Genomic DNA, 24,296 nt, shown 5'->3' on the forward strand with positions numbered 1-24,296 from the left:
AGGTAACGCCCACTCGTACAGTCATCACCCTTGTCCACAGTTTTCTTCTCCACAGTTTCGGTTACATGAAGCCAAATGTACTCTGACAACATTAGCATTTATCTCAAGTCTTTAAAAAGAGATCATTATCATGATAAGATAGTATAATTATTATCATACGTATATTTTATTATCGGCCATTGAATTAATCACCTACCATGCCTATTCATAAATCAAACTCTGTCACTGGTACATGTGTACAGGAAAGAACACGGCATTGCAGGGTTCAGCATTAAGAGCAATTCCAAGTGTCCACTGGGCAGTGTTACTGTTTTGTAACTCATCCCGTCAGACAAAGAGGAACCAGCTGCTCTACTCTTGCTGCCGGTTTCTCTGGCAGGGCTACTCACGCAGCCCCAATCCCACAGAGTGACAATTCTTAAGAACGTTCCCTCTCTGATCACTATAAATGCTCTGATTATACTTGCGAACCACCCACCTCAGGAGTGAGGCCCTGGCCATTCCCTTGTCATGGTGCCCAGGAGGGCAGGAATCACTCCAGCCCTCAAACTGACACATCAAAAACCTTGCAGACAGTTTTGAGTTTCTTCTCATCTTGTAGGTGTGTAACAAAGCTTTTATAAACATCCGTTGGTATTTCATTAGCCATCAAAGATGTGCATTTTGTTTTTTTCATGTGCTTTTATAGCCGTTTTTACTATGTATAAACTCACTGCAGAATTTTGATATTGACAAAATCCAGTCCTAACAATTCTTGCCTAAAGATGGTAAATTTATTTATTTTTTTTTGTTTTACATTTTATTTGTTTGTGTGTATGCACACACGTGTGTGGTGGTCAGGTAATGACCATCAGAAGGCAATTGTCTTCTTCTACCATAGTGGGTCTGGGGATCAAACCCAGGTGATCAAGCGCTATTTTTGTTGGCCCTCCTTTCCTTTTTAAAAAGTATTTTCTAGGTTTGGAAGACAGCTCAGTGTTTACGGGCACCCGCTGCTCTTCCGGTGGACCCAAATTTAGCTCCCATGCACATAACATAAAGGGCAACTCACACTGCCTGCTCTCCATCCGCTCTGAGCTAACCCGATGAGATGCGCTTCTCTCTGCCTGTCGCCTGTGGTACAACGACTCGTGTTAGGTAGAGGGCCTCACTTTCATCGGCTCAACAAATTCATTTCTAAATGCATCTTACAAGTGTTACTGTGGAGTCTACTTCAGGTCTCTGTACCCAGTCTTCATTTCATTCCTGCTTCGATAGATTTGATTAACTGGGCATGCTCTCCGGGTCCCTGACAAGCTGCCTACTCATTCATTTTTACCTGTTTGCTTAAAATTCATCCTGTCCCCAAACAGGAGTCAGGGTGCATGCCAATGTGCTACGACACAGCAAGGATTCACCATAGACTGCTCAGTCCCTCCAGGTCCGTTCCCATTCTCCACATCATTCCAATCCGATCAGTCATCATAGGGAGAGTACTCCAAGCTCAGATACGCGGGGTTGGTACAAATCTCCATTGCGACCATTACGACTCCCCATAGAAAACACAGGCGGACTTGTTCTGCCTGCTCTGCTCTTCCCTCCACTACATGTGTGTGCAGTGTATGACATGTGCACCTGTTTTCGAATGTGCAGGCATATTATGTGGGTATATGTGTGGAACCCATTGTGGGCACTGCACCCATGTGGAGCATAGATATATACATGTGTGCAAAACACCCATAAAAATAAGTATTTTAGAGGATGGAGGGTCTTTAAGATCCCATTTCCTCAAAAATAAAAAACAAACTTGTCTCTATAACAGATAATGGAGACAATCTGGGTTTTAGCCTCTACCCCCTCAAAGGGCTTAATTTACTTGTCTCACAGCTAAATTACCTTGCATTCTAATCTCTGCCTAGTGGGGAAGAAACCCTCACAGGGGGCTGAGGAGGTGGTCTGTGAACCTAAGTAGCCAGTGCCCTGACATGGTATCCATCAGGCTGAAAACATGAATACAAGGTTGCCTCTGTCCTCAGCATCTCCTCCTCATTCCAACCTCAACTGTGTAGCAGAGGACAACCTCGAACTACTGATCCCCCTGCCTCTACTTCTCCAGTGTTGGAGTTACAGGTACGCACCTAAGGATTGGGCCTAGGGCTCCCAGAATGCTTTTCAAGTGCTTTACCAGCCGACCTACATTCCCAGCCCCCACCATTCTTCAAGTGCCATATTCTCTGTAACTTCCTAAGCAAAGTCATCTCTGTCTTTTTTCTGACTACCACGTCCCTTAAAATACAACAATATTATGCTTGCTACAGTGCCTGTAATTCTTTATTCAAATATTTGATTCCTTTAAAGAACTGGGGGGTGGGTGGGAGGGGGGGTGCCTGGGTACACCAGGGTGGCACCCATGGAGGCCAGAAAAGGGTGTCAGGTGTCCTGGAACTGGAGTTTCGGACAATCATGACAGCTGTCATGCTGGGAACTGAACTTAGGACCTCTTCAAGAGCAGTATTCATTCTTAATTACTGAGTTGTCTCTCTGGCTCCTCCTCATCTGAGAGCCTCATCTCCTCCAGAGAGCAACAACCACAGACAAGTACCAGTCCTTATTGACAGCAGACAGTCATGAAGCCGAAGGATAAAAACAATTAGTTACACTGACTTCGGGGTATGTGAACACTCCCCCCCCCCCCATTTCCCAGCTACTTGCTTCTGTGGAAGCTGATAAGATTTAGTGCATAGACCAAAAGTGGGTGCTGTCTCTATAAGTTGTTTCATCCTTAGCCTTAATCTGACGATATTTATTAGGAGAGGAGGCTCCTGGGAAGGAATTGGGTTTAAATGAGGTCATGAGGATGAGGCCTTCCCCCCAAGAGAAGATTAGTATCTTTATAAAGAGAAAAAACAAAATGAGAGCTTCTCCTACTACATGGGAACCCAGGAAGACCGCTGTTGCCTGGAAGCCAGAAGCAGGTTCTCACCAGAGCTGAACCAGGCATACACCCTGATGTCAGATCTCCAGCCCAGAACCAGAAGAAAAACATAGCTCTGTTGGGTGAACAGAACTATTCAGGAGGGAAAAAGAAGCACGCTATTATTTTATAACGCTGACTGACTGATTGGAACCTCCTGGTCGCCAGGGCTGGGGAGAGGGCTCAGCAGGAAGAGGCTGGCTGCCCAATGTTGCAAGCCTGATCGCCGAAACTCACATAAAGGTGGAAGGAGAGAAGTGATTTCACAAAGCTGCCCTCTGACCTCTACACACATTCCCCAGTCATCAACAATAACAATAATAAAAATTAAAACTAGAAGCTTCCTGATGGTGGAGAGTGTAGACTGGCGGTAGTACGCTCAGATATAAATTATCTTGGGCTATCTTTAGATTACTTAATAGCTACTCATCACTCACTCCTGTGTCTCACTCAACATTCTTGTGACTGTCACCAACCCAAAAGCCAAGAATGTCATCAAACAGGCTCTGAAGCCTAAGGCAGAGACTTCCTTGCCTTTCTCACCGATGTTTCCCCAGTGCTTTTGCAAGCACCTTCACTTAGAACTTTCTTTGGGTGTGTAGCTATAAAAAACGTTCCCACATTACAGCGTTACTGTGAGCAACCAAAATTCACGTCCCTGGGCAACAGATGGCCGACTGCTTGGTTCTTATTCCCTTTGAGTTCGATGCTGACAAGTGTTTAATCACTCGGCCTGTGGAAGTTTGCTATGGCAGCAGATCAGACCATGCCACTTAGCAAACAAGACTCAGCGGAAAACAACTGAATCACTTCATCGCTTTGTGCTTGAAGGGACACTAGCCAGGCCAAGCAGAGCAAACACGGCTCTGCCAGGCCTTGCCCTTCTCCCCTATTCCCTCTGAATGCTAAAAATCATTAGATCACATTCCTAAAGCTAGTCACCAAGGTCTATTCTTTTATTTGGCCACGTTCTTCTCCTGAGGCTGACTACCAAGGTCCAGCTATCAAAGTATTGAAGTCCAGCAATCAAAAGCCCCCTTTGGCTCGCCCAATTAACATGCCTGATCAAAATTAAACACCTCATCCTAACACATGGTTCCCCCTTTACCTTTATAAACCACCATTTTTCTATGGGTCCCCTCTGTCTCCTCTCTCTCCAGGCAGTCCTTTGTCCCCCTCCAGGACAAATGTCCCTTCCTCTCTCCCTTGTTCTCTTCTCCTTCTCCCTCTTTTTCTGTCTCCTTTCGTGTTTGTCTCTTATCCCTGCCCATTGTCTCTCAGGGGCAAATAAATCTCCTTTGTGCTGAGAAGTTGGTCTTGGAGGTCCCGACCTAATATCATTCACTGTCCATAACACACAGGACTAACAACAACATACAACAGGATTAACACACTTGCTTCAAGTGATGCTGAGGAAATTGTGTCAACTGAACAGCACATGTGCGTGCATCATCATCACTGTTATCTTCACATGAAAGAGGTGAAGGTCCCAGGTCAGCCCAGGGCCTGGGCCTAGTGTTTGGTATTTGGTCTGTATCCCCACCTCACCTACTGTGAACCACATAGCAGACCTAGGGTGTCCTTCTTCCTCACATTGGTCCGAGTGGTTTCTCCTTATTTCCATGCCAAAGAGAGAAAGTTTTAAGAAATGAAATACAAGCAAGTATTTGTGTTAACAGGCAGGGTAAGCTCTGCCCATCTCAACGATGGGAAATGGCAGGGAGAGCTGGGGTAATGAACGAGACAGGCTGCTCTTGAAGTGGCCTGGAGAGTGGTTAGACATGTCAAATATAGCTCTTACATTAACATTTTGTTAATACCCAAGGAATGCAGAAAATGCAAACACCTAGAGCAGCATTTTAAAACAAAAACCAAAGTTTAGATGTGACTACATCATTGATAAGGACGGCCTCGTCATCTGATGTGTGTTAGCCTCCAAACCAGAACTTGATAGGTGACCTCACTGATGACCTATCCAAAGTGCAAGATACACGTTCACGAGAAATAGATCAAGAGGCCATCATCTTCCTCCCTCCCTCCCTCCCTCCCTCCCTCCCTCCCTCCCTCCCTCCCTCCCTCCCTCCCTCCACCAGTCTCTCTTGATTCCCTATCACTAATGTGCCTATCCCGTGCAGTTCTGTTAAAACCTCCAGACCTGACGAGGTCCTGACCTTCCAGCACATCTATGGGAGGATCTAAGAAGTTGTGATGGTGCTGATGCAGCAGCCCAGCGTCCGCCCCGTCTGCAGCCTTCAGAGGTGAGAGTCTTAGCTCATGAAACACAAAGGGAAGGGGATCATGCAGAGACTTTTAGAATTCTGAGTCACTCTCCGTCACGTCATGAGAAGTTTAAAGTGCACTGAGAAGATGAGAGGAGTCCTGGAAGTTGCCCACGATGAAGAAAGGAGACCTGGGGCAATCAAGATGACATGGCGAGTAAGGGCACCGGTGGCCAAGCCTGGCGACCTGAGTTATACCCCTGGGACCTCCATGGTGGAAGGAAACAACTGTGTCCTGCACAATGTCCATGATATCTGCTCCACCCTCTCTGATAAATAAGTGTAATTTTTAAATATAAAGATAAAGGGAATATTTTGTCAAATCACAGTGTCCCAGGAACTACAGGCTCAATGACTTTACCGTAGAATGAGAAATAAACAGGAGACTGCCAGCCTCTGGCCTGGAAGCTAGCGAGAGCAACTTAGCATCCCAAACAGGGCTCAGGGCCCAGTCTGCAAAACTGAAACTGAAAGTTTCAATGGGAAGAAAAACAACTGTCAGCACCCAAGTGTTCCAGACGGGAGGAGCAGGGAACACCATGTGCATGTGTCACAGTGACTCATGTGTCTCACTCAGGCTGTGACTTTGGCCTGTGCAGAATCCTATAGCAAGAGAGTAAAGGATTCCTTGGTCTGCAGACTTAGAGAAGACTTTTCTGTATGAAGCAAGTGAAACAGCGTGGGTGCCCACAAAATACAGAAGAGGACACACTACTAAATGACTTTGGGATCATTTTTCAGAAGAACAAAACACTAGTTGAAAACGAATGATGGTTTGCATAGAAGAGGCAAATATACAGCATTCCGTGGAAGAAGAATTCGACATTACAAAGTTGCCAGATAGCCCTAGTTCATCTATTGAGGTAATGTAAAAGCTATCAGCCTCAAGATGCTCCATTTTACTCAGTAAAATGCTTTGAAAATTAATCTGGAGTAATGAAAACAAGCTAAACAATTTAAAGGAAAATATGATAATCATTTAAATGTAGCTGACTTTGAGCGAGAATAATTTAGAAATAATTTTAAAAGAAAGCATGATGAGGAAAAAACGTACCCAACCAAATGAAGTATGCCACAAAGTTAATTTTAAAACAGGGAGGAACAGGATTGAGAGATGGTTCAGTCTTTAAGAATGTTTGCTGCAGCCAGGCAGTGGTGGCACACGCCTTTAATCCCAGCGCTTGGGAGGCAGAGGCAGGTGGATTTCTGAGTTTGAGGCCAGCCTGGTCTACAGAGTGAGTTACAGGGCAACCAGACCTACACAGAGAAATCCTGTCTCAGAAAACAACAACAACAACAATAACAACAACAATAACAACAACAACAAAAGAATGTTTGCTGCACACATAGGAGGAGAGGAGTTTGGATTCCAGCAGACATATAAAAACGTGGATTGTCCCACACAAACCTGTAACTCCTGCAGCGCAGGGAGCAGAGGCAGAACATCATTGAGATTTGTTGGCTGCCATCCTAGGTAAAATAACAAACCTCTGGGTTCAGTAAGAAACCTTGCCTCAAAGGGGCAAACCAGAGGGACAGAAGTACACAACTCAAAATAGCTTCAAGAAGTCCCTGGCAGTGATCAGATCCACTAGAGCACACCCTCCCTTCCCAATGCATGTAAACAGTATAGATTGCTGAGGGTCACTTTCCAATGAGTCAAGCTACAAAGAAGATTCTCAAACAAGCCCATCTGCTGGAAGAAGCTGAGACGGGCTGAACTGCCTAGAAGAAACAAAGACCAATTGAGCTGCCTGCACTGTGCCCCAGGTGCTCAGCTTCAGTGAGCTGTCACTCATGCTGGGATGGGCTTTGGTAATAGAGTTATCTTTGAGTCATTTTCTGCTCCTGTAAATAACACTTACCCGTATTTCTGTAAGTAACCCCAATAAAATATTCATTCACCAAGTTGGACTTTGGTTGTGTCCACACTTTGGTCTGTAGTCAGTTCCCTATTAGGAATGAGTAGATGTTTCTTCATGTCTCCCATGATATTCTAGTTGAAGACATAGAAGTATTGTCTATAAAAAAGAAGTCCTGGGATACATGAGAGTTTAAGGACTAGTAAGATAGAGGTACCAACTCAGCCTGACAACGGGAGCTGGATGCCTGAGACACCCATGATAGAAGGAAGAACTGAGGACCACAGATTGTCCTCCTAATCGCTACACATCCACTGTGGCAACTCCTCATCCCCTGCTCAATAAATAATAAACTATAAGTGAAAAAATTAGTATGGATGGATAATGTATATACTAAAAGCAATGTGTTCATAAAAACCTGGGAAGATTATGGCATAAAATGTAACATATAGTTGGTAGCTGACCAGTACAGGTCAGTACTGAGTGGTCTTACTTCATTTCTATAATTTTCAATATGTAAAAATATGTATTGGTAAGCAGAAAACACTGAAATGTGTGTTTATTTTCAAGAAATAAAATATATATTTCATCATTACAACAAAAAAAGTCAAAGGTGCACAGAATCACACTTTCTTGAGAAATAAGTGATTATTCAATAAATAATGCTGAGAAAATTGGTGTTTGGGGGAAAAGTGATCATTTTTCACCCTAGAAACATAAAACCTTTAATGTATAAAAGTTTTCATTAAAATTAAAGATACACAAAATATTTATGATAATTAATGAAAAAATTAATATTCTTAGTATATATTTAGATAATATATATTGAATTTCAGGTTAATAAAGGAAAACATTGATTTATGATTAAAATTTCCCCTTCTTGAAACCACTAAACTGACATTAAAATATATTTTAGAGGTCTTCCTGCCACAATTTGCACCAGGGAACCAGGAGACTCCACAGCCTTCTGTGCATAGCTGGCCAGGAGGGAGTGATTTCCCAGCAGGCATTCACTTCTGAGCATAGAGGTGAGATCTCCACCTTCTCTCTGGAGGGGACCAGCTAGGACCACATAGGGCCTAAGATCAGTGGAGCAGCTTGAATGGAAGTCTTTCCTCTGCCATTCGCACCAGGGAGCCGGGAGACTCCACAGTCTTCTGTGCATAGCCCGCCAGGAGGGAGTGATCTCCCAGCAGGCTTTCACTTCTGAGCACAGAGGTGAGATCTCCACCTTCTCTCTGGAGGGGACCCCAGCTAGGAACACACAGGGTCTAAGATCAGTGGAGCAGCTGGGACAGAAGTCTTCCCACAGCTATTTGCATGGGGAGCCTGGAAACTCTACAGTCTTCTATGCACAGCCCGCCAGGAAAGAGTGATCTCCCAGCAGTACTTTCACTTTTGAGTTCAGAGGAGTAAGGACACAGGCTTACAGGCCCACAGGAGGAACAAACTCCAGCCAGAGACAACAATACTAACTAGTACCAGATGGCGAAAGGCAAGTACAAGAACCCTACCAACAGAAACCAAGGCCACATGGCAACATCAGAACCCAGTTCTCCCACCACAGCAAGTCCCGGATACCCCAACACACTGCAAAAGCAAGAGATAGATTTAAAATCGTATCTCATGATGCTGATAGAGGGCTTCAAGAAAGACTTAAATAACTCACTTAAAGAAATACAGGAGAACATCAGTCAACAGGTAAAAGCTCTTAAAGAGGAAACACAAAAATCCCTTAAAGAAATACAGAAGATCATGGATCAACAGGTAGAAGCCCTTAAAGAAGAAACACAAAAATCCCTTAAAGAATTATAGGAAAACACAATCAAGTGAAGGAACTGAACAAAATCATCCAGGATCTAAAAGTGGAAGTAGAAACAATAAAGAAATCACAAAGCGAGACATCTCTGGAGATAGGAAACCTTGGAAAGAATTCAGGAGTCATAGATGCAAGCATCAACAACAGAATATAAGAGATAGAAGAAAGAACTTCAGGTGCTGAGGATACCATAGAAAACATTGACTCAACAGTCAAAAAAAATGCAAAATGCATAAAGCTGGTAACTCAAAACATCCAGGAACTCCAAGACACAATGAGAAGACCAAACCTAAGGATTATAGGTATAGAGGAGAGCGAGGATTTACATCTTAAAGGCCCAGTAAATATCTTCAACAAAATAGTAGAAGAAAATTTCCCTAACTTAGAGAAAGAGACACCCATGAACATACAAGAAGCCTTCAGAACTCCAAACAGACTGGACCAGAACAGAAAATCCTCCTGGCACATAATAATCAAAACACCAAATTCACTAAACAAAGAAAGAATATTAAAAGCAGTAAGGGAAAAAGAGCAAGTAACTTATAAAGGCAGACCTATCAGAATCACACCAGACTTCTCACCAGAGATGATAAAAGATAGAAGATCCTGGGCAGACCTCATACCCTAAGAGAACAACACAAATGCCAGCTCAGGCTACTATACCCAGCAAAACTCTCAATCATCATAGATGGAAAGACCAAGATATTCCATGATAAAACCAAATTTGCACAATATCTGTCCACAAATCAATCCAGCCTTACAAAGATAATTGATGGAAAATACCAACACAAGGAGGAAAACTACACCCTAGAAAAAAGCAAGAAAGTAATCTTCTTCCAACCAACCCAAAAGAAAGTAACCACACAAACATAAAAATAACATCAATAATAACAGGAAGCAACAATCACTATTCCCTAATATCTCTTAACAATGGACTCAACTCCCCAATAAAAAGACATAGACTAACAAAATATTTCTCATGTAAATCTTTAATTTTATTAGAAAATGTTTATAATTCCCCCTTTAATTAATTTAGTAATGTTTTTATGTCCTACCACTTTATCTGCATTGTTTTTTTCATCATAATCTTCAATTTTAATATGTCTTTCTATATATACTTCCTCTATTTTATCAGAAATGGTTCCAATGTAAATCTGGATTTTATCACAAATGTTTCTAATTCCATCATCAATTAATTTAGAGTTTTTACATCAACCATTTTTTATGTAAAATTTTCCATGATACAGTCAATTTTAATGTTTGCCTATTTATTTCTTGAATTTTACCAGAAATATTTTCCATGTAAATCTTCAATGTTATCTGAAAATGTTTATAATTCCACCTTCAATCAACTTAGAATTGATTAAAGATTTATGCTTATCATTTTATCTATAAATTTCCATGATAATCTTTAATTTAACATGTTTTTCTATATATTTCTACAATTTTATCAGAAATATTTTCTATCATAAAATGTTTCTATCCCATATTTCAATTAATTTAGCAATGTTTTACATGTCTACCACTTTACTCCTTAATTTTCATTGAAAATTGTCAATTTTAACGTGTTTATCTGAAATATTTTCCATGTAAATCTTTAATTTTATCATAAAGTGGCTTTACTTCCCTTTATTTCCCTTTTCAATAAATAAAAAATGTAAAAAGTATATTTTAAAAGCATAAGTCCCAAGAATAAAAAAAATTTGTGTGGGAAACAATTGTTCTACATTTTGACAACAGAAAAGCAGATGGTGAACAGTTACAGTCTGCCATCCTCAGGAAAAGGACCTATACAGGATCAGGTAAATGGCAGTATTCTGAGAAGTCTCAGAGATAGTCCTCAATAAACCTGGAGCCATGACAGGTTTTAAACCCCTCTTAAGTACCACCGGATGTCTTGGCAGAGGTCTGTTGTATGGAAAGAGCAAAGCATGGGGTCTCTAGGCAGGCAGATGGCAGGCAGAGTTGGCTGTGGGGGCTGAAGGGGTGACCATCCTGACATGGGCCCTCCAGGCGGTGTGTACGCTTGTGTACGCAGGAACACTAATTCTCCTGTTCATAATTTACCCAGAGTCCAGAATCCTTCTGGCCAGCTCCTGTTCCTTCAGGAAAGAGACTATGAGGTCTTTTTTTGAATATTACAGCTGCATGAGATGGAAAGGACAAAGATGCTGAGAATCAGACCTCCCCAGCCAGCCCTAGCACAGCACCTACAATTAAGGGTGATGTGAATTGTGGCCCTAGCAGTTGGTTGTTTAGCATGTCTGCACGTTAGGCTATAGTGAAGACCAAGATCCACTTTAGCTTCAAAACTTCTGGTCAGCCTCTTGAAACAATAGTTCTAAATATGAGTAGATACAAAAGGATTATCAGACAACTAAAAAATGCAAAGGAAAAAAAGAACCAGATAAAATTAACTTTAGAGATTTTTTTTAAATATTATTCCTCAGGAGTTCAAGATCATCCTTGGCTTTTTAACAAGTTCCCTTCCTTTAAAGAAAAAGAAAAAGAAAAGAAAGTATTCTCATGCCCAAAAGACTTTACAATCATAAATCAAAAAGAATATGAATAAAAAAGAAACATTGCATTCAGAGAACAAAAATAGCTCTTGAAACAATATTGCAAAAATGAACCTAAAATAGACTTTAAAAATAAAGTAACTTCTTCCCTCCAAAAAAGAAAAAATACATAGGTATATAAATAAGAAATAAAAGTTTAAAAAATTTAGAGTTTTAGTCTACAGAAATCCAATACCTGGATGATAAATGTTTCAGAAAGAAATTCAGAGGAACTAAAAGGTCAAGATTTATATGTAGAAACATATTATTTAATATAAAGTACAAGGGGTGAAAATAAACTTGAACCACAAATTTAAGTAGAAATTAACAAGTCTAAAGTTATAAAACAAAGTCACAAAGACTACAGAGTCTCAGAGTTGAAGGTCCTTTCAGATTCTAAGAGTGGGAGTGGAGGGGTGTGAGCCAACACTTTGGGATTCTTAAAATCATGTGACATGCCTGAAGATCATATAATGTTTCAACAGGCTGAAAGAAAATCACTTCTTGCCAACATTTTTATACCCAGCCTAAGTATCAATTGAGGGTGAGAATAGAACCACAAGCTTTTTACAAAGTTTACTTTCCACACATTCTCTCCTGAGGTGCTACTGGGTTACATATCAGAAGGAGGAGAAAGCATGGGAGCAAGATACAACAGGAAACTGACAAGAGGCAGATTCCCTGGAGAGGGTCAGGGATGACAGATAAGCACCAGAAACAGACAGAAACAATCTTAGAGTATATCAGAGAGTTCCAGAAGACTGAGGAAAGTGAAGCTGATAGACTATGTCATGTGAATGTGAGTTTTAAGAAGAGATCTAGACAAGAGATAAGCTAAGTGTTATTGCTAAGAAATAAATACACAGTAAATTAAGTATATTTAAAACATATGCTGGGCAGGAAATTCATTATGTGAGCCAGCTCCAAATATCATCACAGTGCAAACATTGAAGACTGATCTCTGCTGGACACATGTGAATGTAGGAACATGGAAAGTATGCATGTGTATGGTAGGGTAAGGGACTGAGAAAGAAAATCAAAGCATAAAGAATCCTATTGGCACATCAATCAGCCATGGTGCTGCATTCTAGTAATCCCCACAACCAGGAGTCCGGGGCAGAAGGACTGTGGCTCCAGGCCTGCCTGGGCAATATAGTGGGGCCTCTTTTAAAAACACAAACAACATAAATCATCACTCACTATCGTAAGTGCCTAGTGCTCAGTGTCTGCAATGGCCGTGCTCTGCCTTCCTGCCCCCTCCCTGTCCCTTCTGCTCTGCTCTAAAGGCAAGGATGCCTGAGCCTGTTCCCTCTCTCCTAATGAGCATTCTGATACTCATAAGAGAGAGGTGAACAGCCGGGATAGTCACAAAGGAGCCTCGGGCCAGACCCTCGAACCAGAGCTCCCAGGCTCCATGGATGCTAAGCAACACCAGTCGTTGTGACTCTCAAGTGCATCCTTGCTTTCAAGTATAAGTTGGAGGGTGCAGGCTCACATAACATGATCTGATGTTAGTCTTTAAAAAATGGACATAGTAAGCTGGGCGCTGGTGTCACAGACCTTTAATCCCAGCACCTGCAGAGGCAGGTGAACTCTGTGAGTTCAAGGCAAACCTGGTCTACAGAGTAAGTTCCAGGACTGCCAGGGCTACACAGAAAAACCCTGTCTTGAAAAATAAAATAAAATAAAATAAAAAACAAACAAGAGACCCCCCTCCAAACTGAAACAAACAAAACAAACAAAGCAATAATTATCTTTCCTCGTCATAAAGTATCACATGCACTTTGAAAGCAAGTAGATGACAAATAATGAAAAACTATTAAGAGTGAATTAAAAATCACCATAATATGCAACTCAGAAATAGACACTGACCCTCTCTTCCCACATTCTTTTCATCTAAAACTAGACACACTTTATTAGCATGTCTCTTCAGAAGAAACCCCCTGGTTAAAATTACAACTGATGTCAGAGACTGTTAAATCTGAACCTACAGACAGGCTTTTTATTTCCCCCAGAGATTACCCTGTAAACTCAGTGACCCATTTGAAATAAATGGTTTGGTCTCATTTTACAACCTTAGTGGGTTGCAGAAGTGAGCAGTAAGTCAGGGGGTACACAGGAGAACCCCCCAGAGTCATGTCACAGAAGCTTCGAGGACTGTCAAGGGCTACAGCTGCCAGACCTACCCTGGGAGAGGCCTTCCCAGCTCTCAGGCCAGACACAGTGGGTGTCCTATCCTCCCCTGGAATTCATTTGCATTAACTTAACTAGGTTTGACTTGGTGTACTGGCTGGCTTTGTGTGTCAACTTGGCACAGGTTGGAGTCATCACAGAGAAAGGAGTCTCCCTTGAGGAAATGCCTCCATGAGAGGCATCCAGCTGTAAGGCATTTTCTCAATTAGTGATCAAGGGTGGGAGGGTCCATTGTGGGTGGTGCCATCCCTGGGCTTGTAGTCTTGGGTTCTATCAGAGAGCAGACTGAACAAGCCAGAGGAAGCAAGCCAGTAAGAAACATCCCTCCATGACCTCTACATCAGCTCCTGCTTCCTGACCTGCGTGAGTTCCAGTCCCGACGTCCTTTGGTGATGAACAGCTGTGTGGAAGTGAAAGCTCAATAAACCCTTTCTTCCCCAACTTCCTTCTTGGTCACGATGTTTGTGCAGGAATAGAATCCCTGACTAAGACACTTGGTTTTCTGAACTCTGATTGCAACACCAGCATCTGTGTGTCACATGTAAACAAGAGCTGCATTATCTACAGCCGGCAGATTAACCACATCTGTGTGGGCCTTTGGTTCATTCCTAAATCCATCATGATAACTTGCAATTCACTTCTGGGCAGTTACTCATTAGGACGGGAAGTCCATTTCCATGGGTGGGACCGACCTCAGCTTTCTGTCTACTCCCTTGTATTCTACTGATGTCAGCAAGATCCACTTCCTAATTTTATTTCCCAGAGAGTAAATTCCTTGAATTGCTTGTGACTCCTGACTAGCTTGGGCAGCTTAAAGAACACCTGCAAGACTAAGCAAACAGGTTCACCTCTCTAGCTGGCTGAAACCCTTGCTTATTGCCATAATACCATAAATGAAAGTCTAGCACATTAACAAATCAATTATTTCGTTGTACAAATAAGAAAATCCAAGATAGCGAAAGCAATGCTCCGCGTTCCCACAGCTCAAAGCTAGGACTTGAGTTTGGGCCTCAAGCTCTTCCGCGACTGTAATTCACAGCATCAAATGCATGCAGTGTGCCTGTCACACTGCCTGCTAAATATTTATATTTATGCCTATGATTAAGAGTGCTCTCAGTGCTTGTCAGAGAAGCTTGTGTGCGAGTGACTGCTAAGGCAGAGAATAAGGAACTGTTAGAATACTCAGCCCTGTATGGAATACCTACATCACTTACCTCAAGAATCAGGGAACAGTGTGGAGGGAGGGGCAGAAGGAATGTCAGAGGTCAAGAACAGAGGGGAGTGTTGGGGCACGCTGTCTTCTAGATGCGATGAAGCCTTAGCACCCATGAACTCACCACTGTGACTATTGCCTGTACAATATTGCCTGCACAACACTGTTACTCTGCTATGGATGGGGTGGGACCTCAAGGCCCCAGCCCCTCCTGGAGGAACCATGGACAGCTAATGGTTGCTAGGGGAGAGGGAAACATTTCCTTCAGTGGTATAGCCTCTGGTAAGGTGCGCTGCTGTAAATAACGTCTCACTTGTGCTTCTGTAAGCAACCCTAACTAGCTGGGTCACTAAATAAATGGAGAAGGAAAGAGGAAAGGGAGGAGACTGGTTGGGAATAGCAAGTAAATCAGGAAGATGACAGGGGAACCCAGAGAGGATAGTCAGGGTAAAAAGTATCAAAATACAATATATGCATAAATGCAATGGACAAAAAGATATCAAAAAAGAGGTACAGATACAAAGTAGCCTTAAAAATTAATAGCATCAGATGTTTGGGGAGTGGGCTGCTCTGATGACAAAGACCTTGTGTTTGTAACTCTCCATGGGGCAGGGTGGGAGGGGACAGCCAGGGGACATCAGGTCTCTGATATGTGTCTGCTGTGGCTTCCTAATCCCAGGGCTAATCATAGGAAGAGCAGGAGTCTGGATTCCAGGGCCTGAGTGGTAGACTGCAGTCAACTCTGTGCTTTTTTGATTCTTCATTGCGCTTTTTTCACAGAGATGCTGACAGAGGAGGGAAGACAGAAAGGGGTGTTATGGTCTAACCCACCCCCAGCTGGCACAGCTGTAGCCATTTTGTTCCCTGCCTGGCAGCTATTTCATATTGCTGCTGTGACACGCCTGCCAGTCACGGACACAGAAGTGACTTGGCTCAGGGACATGCTGACCGCATTCCCTGCTTTGTTCTGTATGTTCTGCATGAGGTTTGCTAATCTTAAGAAATTCCACAAAGCTTTACATAGGACCTATCAAATCAAAGGGCAATATGAACTGTTATGTCTAAAATATCTTTGAGTCAGAGCTAACCACTGGGCAGCTCTTCCTGCACCTACATATGAGCTCATTGTGGTTTTGTGGCCGACACTGAAGAATGTGACTAATAAGTCAAAAAGTTATGATTGAAATACTCATGCTCTGTTATCTCAGTGTTCTGAAAGTCCTCTGTTCACCACCCATCTACCTCCTACCCTCTTACCTCACTCAGGACCAATCAGCTTAAAGGTCAGCTGATAACGCTTTGCCTAGTGAGCCAACAGCTGCCCTCCTTGCCCTTTAAGTGTTTGGACCTGGTTTTTCCTATAAAAAGTTTACTCTGAGAGCAGACTGGGACCACAATCCTTTTTGCTGTTCTGGACGTCCAGTATTGTGGTGTGCGTTCAATGAAGTATTCTTACTTATCTGAGATGCTATGTATTTAGTTTGAATGGCGATTCCTGAACCCCAACAATGGGAACTCACCCCTGAAATGCTATTCATTTTAGTTGTGGAAGAGCTTCAAGCATGGACACTCGCAGCCTGAGTTCTAGTCTGGGCTTTGTGTCAGGGGGACTTGGAGATATCACTCACCCTCACTGCATGGTGAAGATGTAGGCACCGTTCCCTCATCCTCTCAGAGAAAGCAGGAACTTGGGATGGCTCTATCTGCTGGGAGTGACTTGTGGAGGATGGGAGGAGGGCTGGGAGGGGTTGACTCACAGGCCATAGCTTCACCAACTCAAGACTACAGTTGCTGGTGTAGGGTCTGCATAAGAGCCTCTAAACATCCAGTCACAGATGAGGGTGGGGATGGCTCCAGACGTAGCCGCTGGTGAGTAACTACCCACAACCCAATGGATAGCTCCACACTCACACCCAAGAAAGCAGTTGTGCTTAAGCCTAGTAGATCAAAAAGAAAAATCAAACCAAAACAAAAAGACATTAAAGTTGAATGGGGACTTGGTAAGAGGAGAGGGATGGGGCAGGCTGAGAGAAGGCGGAAGGAGGAATGACCAGTCTTCTATGTATACATGTATAAAACTGCCAAAGAATAAATTAATTTTTAAAACCCTAGTGATATGTTCACTAATGATGTACCCATACGGTTATAAATTTTGCAAAGCACACGGTGTCAGCCATTAGCTATGCCATCTATCTACCCTTGTGTTGCATCAGTATTCCAAGGCAGTGAGAACTTGAGGCTTTTGCTAAGGGGAAGCCAAGTTGAGATAAATTTTGTTAGAATGGACTGGGTTGTATTTATGCAGCCTGAGGCCAGTAAAACACCAGTGTGTAGTTAATTTATTGCTTAATTGTAGTGTCGCCATGCTTTCCAGAAATATCCCCACTGCCACAATGCCAACTCACAAAGGTCCAGGAGCAAGGGTGGCATCGGGATGCCAAGGTATCCTCTAGTCCATGGCCCTGCCATGGAGGTGAAGAAAGGGGTTGCTGGGAAACAGGACTGGAAACGAGTGGAGCTAAAGCCACCTTTGTAAGCGTTGATGATATTAAATATGAGGAATCATCAGAGAACACACAAGCTGAAATCTTTCTATTCCAGGAAGCAGGGGCAACTGTAAACCAGGCAGACTTTGTTTGTTGGCTTACTTCTGTTTAACAGTTTGGAGTCAGGGTCTCCCTGTATGGCTCTGGCTAGCCTAGGACTCACTGTGCAATCCAGGCTGCCCTTGAGCTTGCTGCAATCCTCCTGTCTCCGCCTCCTGAATGCTAGGTTTATAGGTGTGGGCCACCACACGCAGCTTACACTGGGCATCTTCAAGATTCGTGTTCTTACATGATTTAGACACAAATGGGTTTGGCTGAAGGAGGTGAACAGAAAGGCCAAGAGGTTCCTCAGAGAGAAATTCCCAGGCACTGACCTGCAGCCCTCCACGAGGTGAGAGTCCAGGTCCCTGCACTTTCCTCTAACTCTCTTTCACACTCAACTCTACTTGAGTTGTGAGCCACTGAGTTTAACTGGGGTTGTCTGTGTTTGGAGCTATCCACTGGTAGTAGCATGGTGGACTCCTTAGCGGATATACAGCTGAAGACAATGGCTACCTTCTCCCAGCACCTATCAATCAATCACCAATAGTTCATCACTGAAAGATAAGGTCCTGCGAGCCCCTCTGCCTTCTACTGTTAGTAGAGACAGAGCCGCTCTTGTGTGAATGGTTCAGGAAACAACGGGTTACTGTAAGGTCGTGATCATAATGGTCATGCTCAGTCTAGAGAACGTCATTTCACAGCTCCCACCTCCAAGACCCTCTTTTATAAAGTTCCCGGAACCTTGGAGACTTCTAGTAATTTAATTTAATGTATCAACTTGACTGGCTTAATGGATGTCTGGATAGTTATCAGCCAGAGTGTATCTGAAAGGGTGTTTCCGGGAAAAACTTGGCAATACATCAGCACATAGGGCAAAGACACTGTCCCTCACCAGTATGGGAAGGTGCCAAGCCATCTTTGGAAAAAACAAAACAAAAAGACAATGGGTGGGGGGAATTACTTTTTCTCCCCAGTTGTCCATCTCCTCATTCCTCATTCCCCTGGTCCCACACAGATCTCAACTCTGGCCCACCAGGCAGGATGATGGGTTCATTGTTCAGTTCCAGATTTGTCAGCTTATAGCTTTATAACATCACCCACAGAGTCTGAATCTTCACTGGTTTAGTCTTATCAAGAGTCTCACAAATATTAGGGGCAGAAAGAGATATATGGGAGCTAAGGAAAGGGCTCAATCCATACTGTGTTTCTTACACAGGATCAAAAACTGAATTCAGCCTCCCCTCCCCTCACCTCCATAAAAGGTCTAGATGCGGTGGGGTACACTTGTAATCCCAGCACTGTGGGTAGACAGGTGGATCCTCGGGGCTTGATGGCCAGCCAGCCTAGGCTACTTGGAGGGATCCAGGCCACTGAGAGACTCTGTCTCAAAACAAACTCCTCAAACTACTCCTCAAACTACTGAGGAGCAATGCCTAAAGTTGTGCTTGGGGTGCCTCACGGTCATACATATATGAATACACACCAGAACATACATATAGATTCAGATAGACATGCATACATACATGCACATACACATACACACAAACACACACACACAGAGAGAGAGAGAGAGAGAGAGAGAGAGAGAGAGAGAGAGAGAGCCCTGGTTCATCATGCTCTCTGCCTTTCCCTTAGCTTAATTGTATAAACTAATAAAAAACACATTTACCCTTAAGCTAATGTGTAATTCTCTAACCTTCGGGCTAGCATCCCGGTTCACCACGTACCCCTCCCTCCAACCAGCTTCATGTCACCCAGCAGCATCCTTGCAGTCCTCACTGATACCATAGCAAGTAGAACTCGAAATCCACGGAGAGCAATTTTACCTACCTGACCCCTAAAAACACTTGCAAGAGGGTACAGATGCCTGAGACGAAGAAAATGGTGCTGATGAGGTAGCTTTGGGTCAGGGGGTCATGCTGCAGGCACAGGTCCTTGGCCAGGATGAGTGGCACAGCCACGAGGCCCCCTAGGGCTGTGAGGAAGTGCTGGAGGGCAGAACAGAAGGAGGTTGGTGTGCGATGCTGTCAGCTGCATTTTTATTCCCCAAGGCAGAAGTGCATCAACCCATGGCCAGAAGCAAGAACCCTGCAGCTGGTCCTAGGCCGACAGTGAGGGCCAGGCAGAGATGCGGGCATGCAATCAGTACGAGGGAGCTCTGTCCTAAGCGGCTGAGACCCAGCCAGAGGGACTGCGCTGTGAGCACAAGGCCACTGCATTGGGAACGGATGCCCTGGGAAAGAAACTAAGTCAGAGACCAAAGCTTAGTGGGATAAAACAGGACCAAAGAATATGATGACAGCAAGGGTGGGTATGAGCAAGGAAGACCCCATTGTGAACTTGAAGCTATTAGCAAAAGGCTCATTGAGTCCCAGTCGGCAGGACACAACAGACCCAGAGTTCAGAGCAGGCTAGAAGTCATAGCACACAACCTCAGCTACCAAAGTGAAAAACCAGATAGATGTAGGTTATAGGCAGACAAACAGGAGACAGAGAGCAATCAGTATGGTACAAGGATGAGCCACTATTTCACATAACCTGGCCTCAGTCTGGTTAGGTCTAGGGACTCATTCTCATGGGCTGCAGCTAGATCTGTTTGGAGTCATACCAAGTTGCTGGGGACAGCATACAATGACATGGACCACCTGAGGTAGGCCGCGATGGAGACATCTCAGCAGCCCGCGGCAGCTCTTTGTAACATCAGTTGTTCCTATTTCTCCTAACCTTAGCCCTGGACATTTGTGTGTGACTGCTTTTCAGTTGGCCTTGGTGTGCATAATTATTCTATTATTATCAGACTTTCTTACTTCTTTCTCCTTCTGCTCTGTTGAATTCTGTGAAACTTGATGTTCCCTGATGTAATAATTCTTAAACAATTAAAAATTGAGGCAAGGGGAGGGGGGGCTGGAGAGATTGCTCAGTGGTTAAGAGCACTGACTGTTCTTCCAGAGGTCCTGAGTTCAATTCCCAGCAACCACATGGTGGCTCACAACCATCTGTAATGGGATTTGATGCCCTCACGTACATAAAATAAATAAATCTTTAAAAAAAATTGAGGCATGGGACACAGCATAGCACACACAGCACAGCACAGCAGGCACAGCACAGTAAGCACAGCACAGCAGGCACAGCACAGCACAGCAGGCACAGCACAGCACAGCACAGCAAGTACAGCACAGCACAGCACAGCACAGCACAGCACAGCAGGCACAGCACAGCACAGCACAGCAAGTACAGCACAGCACAGCACAGCACAGCACAGCACAGCACAGCAAGTACAGCACAGCACAGCACAACACAGCACAGCACAGCAGGCACAGCACAGCACAGCATGTACAGCACAGCACAGTACAGCACAGCACAGCAGGCACAGCACAGCACAACACAGCACAGCACAGTACAGCAGGCACAGCACAGCACAGCATGTACAGAACAGCACAGTACAGCACAGCACAGCAGGCACAGCACAGCACAACACAGCACAGCACAGTCCCAATGACTCAAGTACATGCTGTGTGCTCTCATCTTGGAAACAATGCAATAACTGCACAATGGTAGTTCCAGATTAATGCTTGACTTGCAAAGAAAGTTTGAAGAAATTAATAGAAAATGAATTAGAGCCAACAAGGGGACCCCAAGAAAAAAAAAAAAACTATTAAAGTTATGAAATAAGTTTTGCACAACATTTGAGAGTGGTTCCTGGATAAACAAGTTTAAGATATGTAAAATATATTAGTAAAACTAAGTCAAAACACTGGGACTCTTAGGAGAGTCGTTGTGTGTAATGTGCAGAAGCATAAAGCTAGGGGAACTACCGAGTTAAGGGTTAACTTGACTCTTTCAGGCTACTGCCCGGCAGCTTTGCCAGTGTCATTTATCATCAGAGCTTCACAGGAAAATGCAAATGCAGAGCTCTGAGCTCTGAAATACAATAAGTCAAAAGTTAAAGTTTAAATAATGATGAGTTTGCAATTCTGATTTAGGCCTGAAAATAGGGAAGCTTGGAACTTTGGGGAACAATTGTAATTCTTGATTCTTTGTGGGACGTGGTTATTCTTTTAAATTTGATTTAGCAACAATTATACAATCTCCTTTTTTTTTAACCTGTTTTTGGAGTATCAATAAAAGACTGGGGCAAGAAAAAGGGGAGAGAGCGAGTGAGCAGAGCGCATGGAGAGAGCAGGTGAGGAGTATGTGAGGTGAATGTGGAGAGCGAATGAAGAGTGAGAGAGAGAGCATGGGAAGAGCGTGTGAAGAGGGAGTGGGGAGACAATGTGAGGTGTGTCTGGAGAGAGTGTGTGTGAGTGAAAGGAGAGTGCATGTGGTGTGTGTGTGTGTAAGATGTGTGTGAAGAGTGTGTGTGTGAGTGAAAGGGGAACGAGCAGAGGTGTGTATGAGTGTGAGAATTCAAGAAAAGAAAAGCACACGGGAGAAAAGCAGAGTGCGCAGGAGAATGCAGAGTGTGTGCAGCCTCAAGCTGTGAGTGAAGGAGAGAGAGAGAGAGCAGAGAATGAGAGAGAGAGAGAGCAGAGAATGAGAGAAAAGAGAAACTTTAAGCCTTGAAAACTTGCCTGTCAGCTTATACCCAAAAGTAGTCTGCATGTTTATTATGCACCTTCCAGATATCCCTGCTTCCAGTTGAGAACTCCGATCCTGTGTCGAGGCTGGACCCTGACACCAAGTGTCTTGGATGATGATACCAGTTTGACCTTTTCTATGATTCTATCCCTGTACCCTTCTTCCTCCTTCTCCCTGGAGTAGAGAACTCCATGTCTAACCATACAGGTGGAGACAGCCGAAGGGTAGCAAGTGAGAGGTAAATCTCCAGGTCTTCTTTAAGGGGCAGCTCCAGCTCCTGTTGGATCATTGAGCCACGGCTCAAAGGGATCAGCCGATGGATTACCCACCACACGAGTAATCCCCTCCAGAATGTTCTGGAATTATCCGAACAATGTGACCAGCACTGCTCTTTGACAGACTCAGGGGGATGGGTGTACACTGGAAGCGGGAGCGACTTTAAAACTCCCTGACAGACTGCACGGACCCACAAAAACGGCTTGGCTGCCCAGCAAGGAGGGCCATAAGAGAGTTTTCAGAAAAAGAAGGCAGGAGTATTTCAAGGCACGTTCTGGTTCTGACGATCTTTCACTTCTTCCAGGAGCCCTTAGACGATGATGTGAGTTTAACCCTTTACAACCCTTTTCTAGTGAGACTGTGGAGTGGCAACAGGGTCTCACACATTAGGCAAACAGATAGATCTTGTAAGCTAACCCCCAACCAGTCCTTGAAAGCTTCACATAGACACTTCTTTGGCATGTCAGCAGCTAGGCCAATAGAAGCCACAGCACTCTCCAGGCCTAGAACCCACCAGTGTTTTCTTTTTCATCTTCTATAATGTTCAGCAACAGTAGTGACCCCCACCTACCAGGGTTAACTCCCTCCTATTAATCAATAAACCTCATGATCCTAGAGACTAGGTAGCCATTGGCAAAAGATGAAGCAGAGAAAGAGAGGGGGGGGGGAGAGAGAGAGAGAGAGAGAGAGAGAGAGAGAGAGAGAGAGAGACTGCTGACAGAACTGCTCTGCCTTCCAAGGGCCTCACCTAAGGGAAGCAGACCTTTAACTGCATCAGTTACCCGCACACAAGTGAGTCACCTCAGAATGCCTGAGCATCTTTTTCTAATCTTCACACCGATCCTCACATGTTCAGGGAGAGATCTGGGAGTGGTTCAGAAGCTACAGCAGCAGCCCAAGGTTGGACCTGACTAATTTGATCTTTAGTTCTTTGATACAGAACTTCCCTGGACCTAGTACTGACTGAGTGCACTTACCTGGATCCCCAAGAAGATGCAGAGATACCATGGTGGGCTGTCCAGGATGCCATAGGCCAGGTGACTGTTGCTGGGATCCTTCTGCGCTCCATCCTGGTTCCTGCCTTGGCCTTCAGTGTAGGCGCTGAGCGCACCATCACCCCTCTGCAGAGACAAGGAAAGAGCATTGTGAGCAGTCCAAGGGAAGATAATCACACTTCCTGACCTCAGCTGCACGGTGGGACAACCTTGCAGACGTGAGAGGCCTAGCCTAGGGATCAGTGGTGTTAGCTGGCTGAGGATTACAGAGACAGATGAAGACCGGTGCTACCCTGATCCTCGCTGTAGGCATCTGGGTTAAAGACTCTTACATCTTGGTCTGTAGAAAGGAAGGGGTTGACCCAAACCCTTGACAGAGATGCTTTTGCTAGGGGAGAGATGGAAACCCACCTTAAGGCCAAAAAGTAGGTAGATTCCCTCTCAGGAACCTCTCATGTAGTCCCTATGACTGAAAACACCACATGCTTAGGGTACAGGACTCTGTTGATTTGAGCTGGATCTGACCTGAAAACCTACAGTTTCCCTACAGTCTGGCCTCTGCGGTTCCAGCAGACACAGACCAGTGGTGTGGCAACGAACTGCTGTCTAATTGGACTTACAACAGGAGGGGGAATTGCATCTTCTGAGCCAACTTCCCAGGACTAGTGAGATCACAGACATCAGAAAAAAAAATACCTATTACCATCATTTTGCCAGGTCAGCATAACTCCTTACTGTGTCCAAAATCTTATCCTTACACCTATAGAAAGGTGGAGCTACTGCCCCTCATCAAAGAAGCCTCTCTTCCCAGCAGACAGAGGTCATCCCAGAAAATCATGACTGTACACAGTGCAGAGATCAAGAGATTACAGGGAGCCCGGCCCCTGCGTATACATCTGCATCACAGCGCCTCATCCGTGGCTCAGGGAACCGAGAGGAAGATGGGACAGAAAGGTTGTACGAGCCTCGCTTTGCTTTCTCA

General features: G+C 44.1%; 1 protein-coding gene across 2 annotated transcripts in view; it reads right to left on the reverse strand.

Annotated features, from left to right (window-relative positions):
• Positions 1-24,296, reverse strand: part of LOC127678466 (solute carrier family 23 member 1-like) — a 50,680-nt gene that overhangs the window by 18,417 nt on the left and 7,967 nt on the right. For both annotated transcript variants that reach the window (XM_052173430.1, XM_052173431.1), the window contains exons 2-3: positions 23,297-23,440; positions 19,296-19,453 (exon numbers count right to left, since the gene is read on the reverse strand). In XM_052173430.1, coding sequence (XP_052029390.1) covers positions 19,296-19,453; positions 23,297-23,440 — 302 coding nt within the window. The remainder of the gene's footprint in view (positions 1-19,295; positions 19,454-23,296; positions 23,441-24,296) is intronic.

This window comes from Apodemus sylvaticus, chromosome 2 (assembly GCF_947179515.1).
Source record: "Apodemus sylvaticus chromosome 2, mApoSyl1.1, whole genome shotgun sequence".
Classification (NCBI taxonomy): domain Eukaryota; kingdom Metazoa; phylum Chordata; class Mammalia; order Rodentia; family Muridae; genus Apodemus; species Apodemus sylvaticus.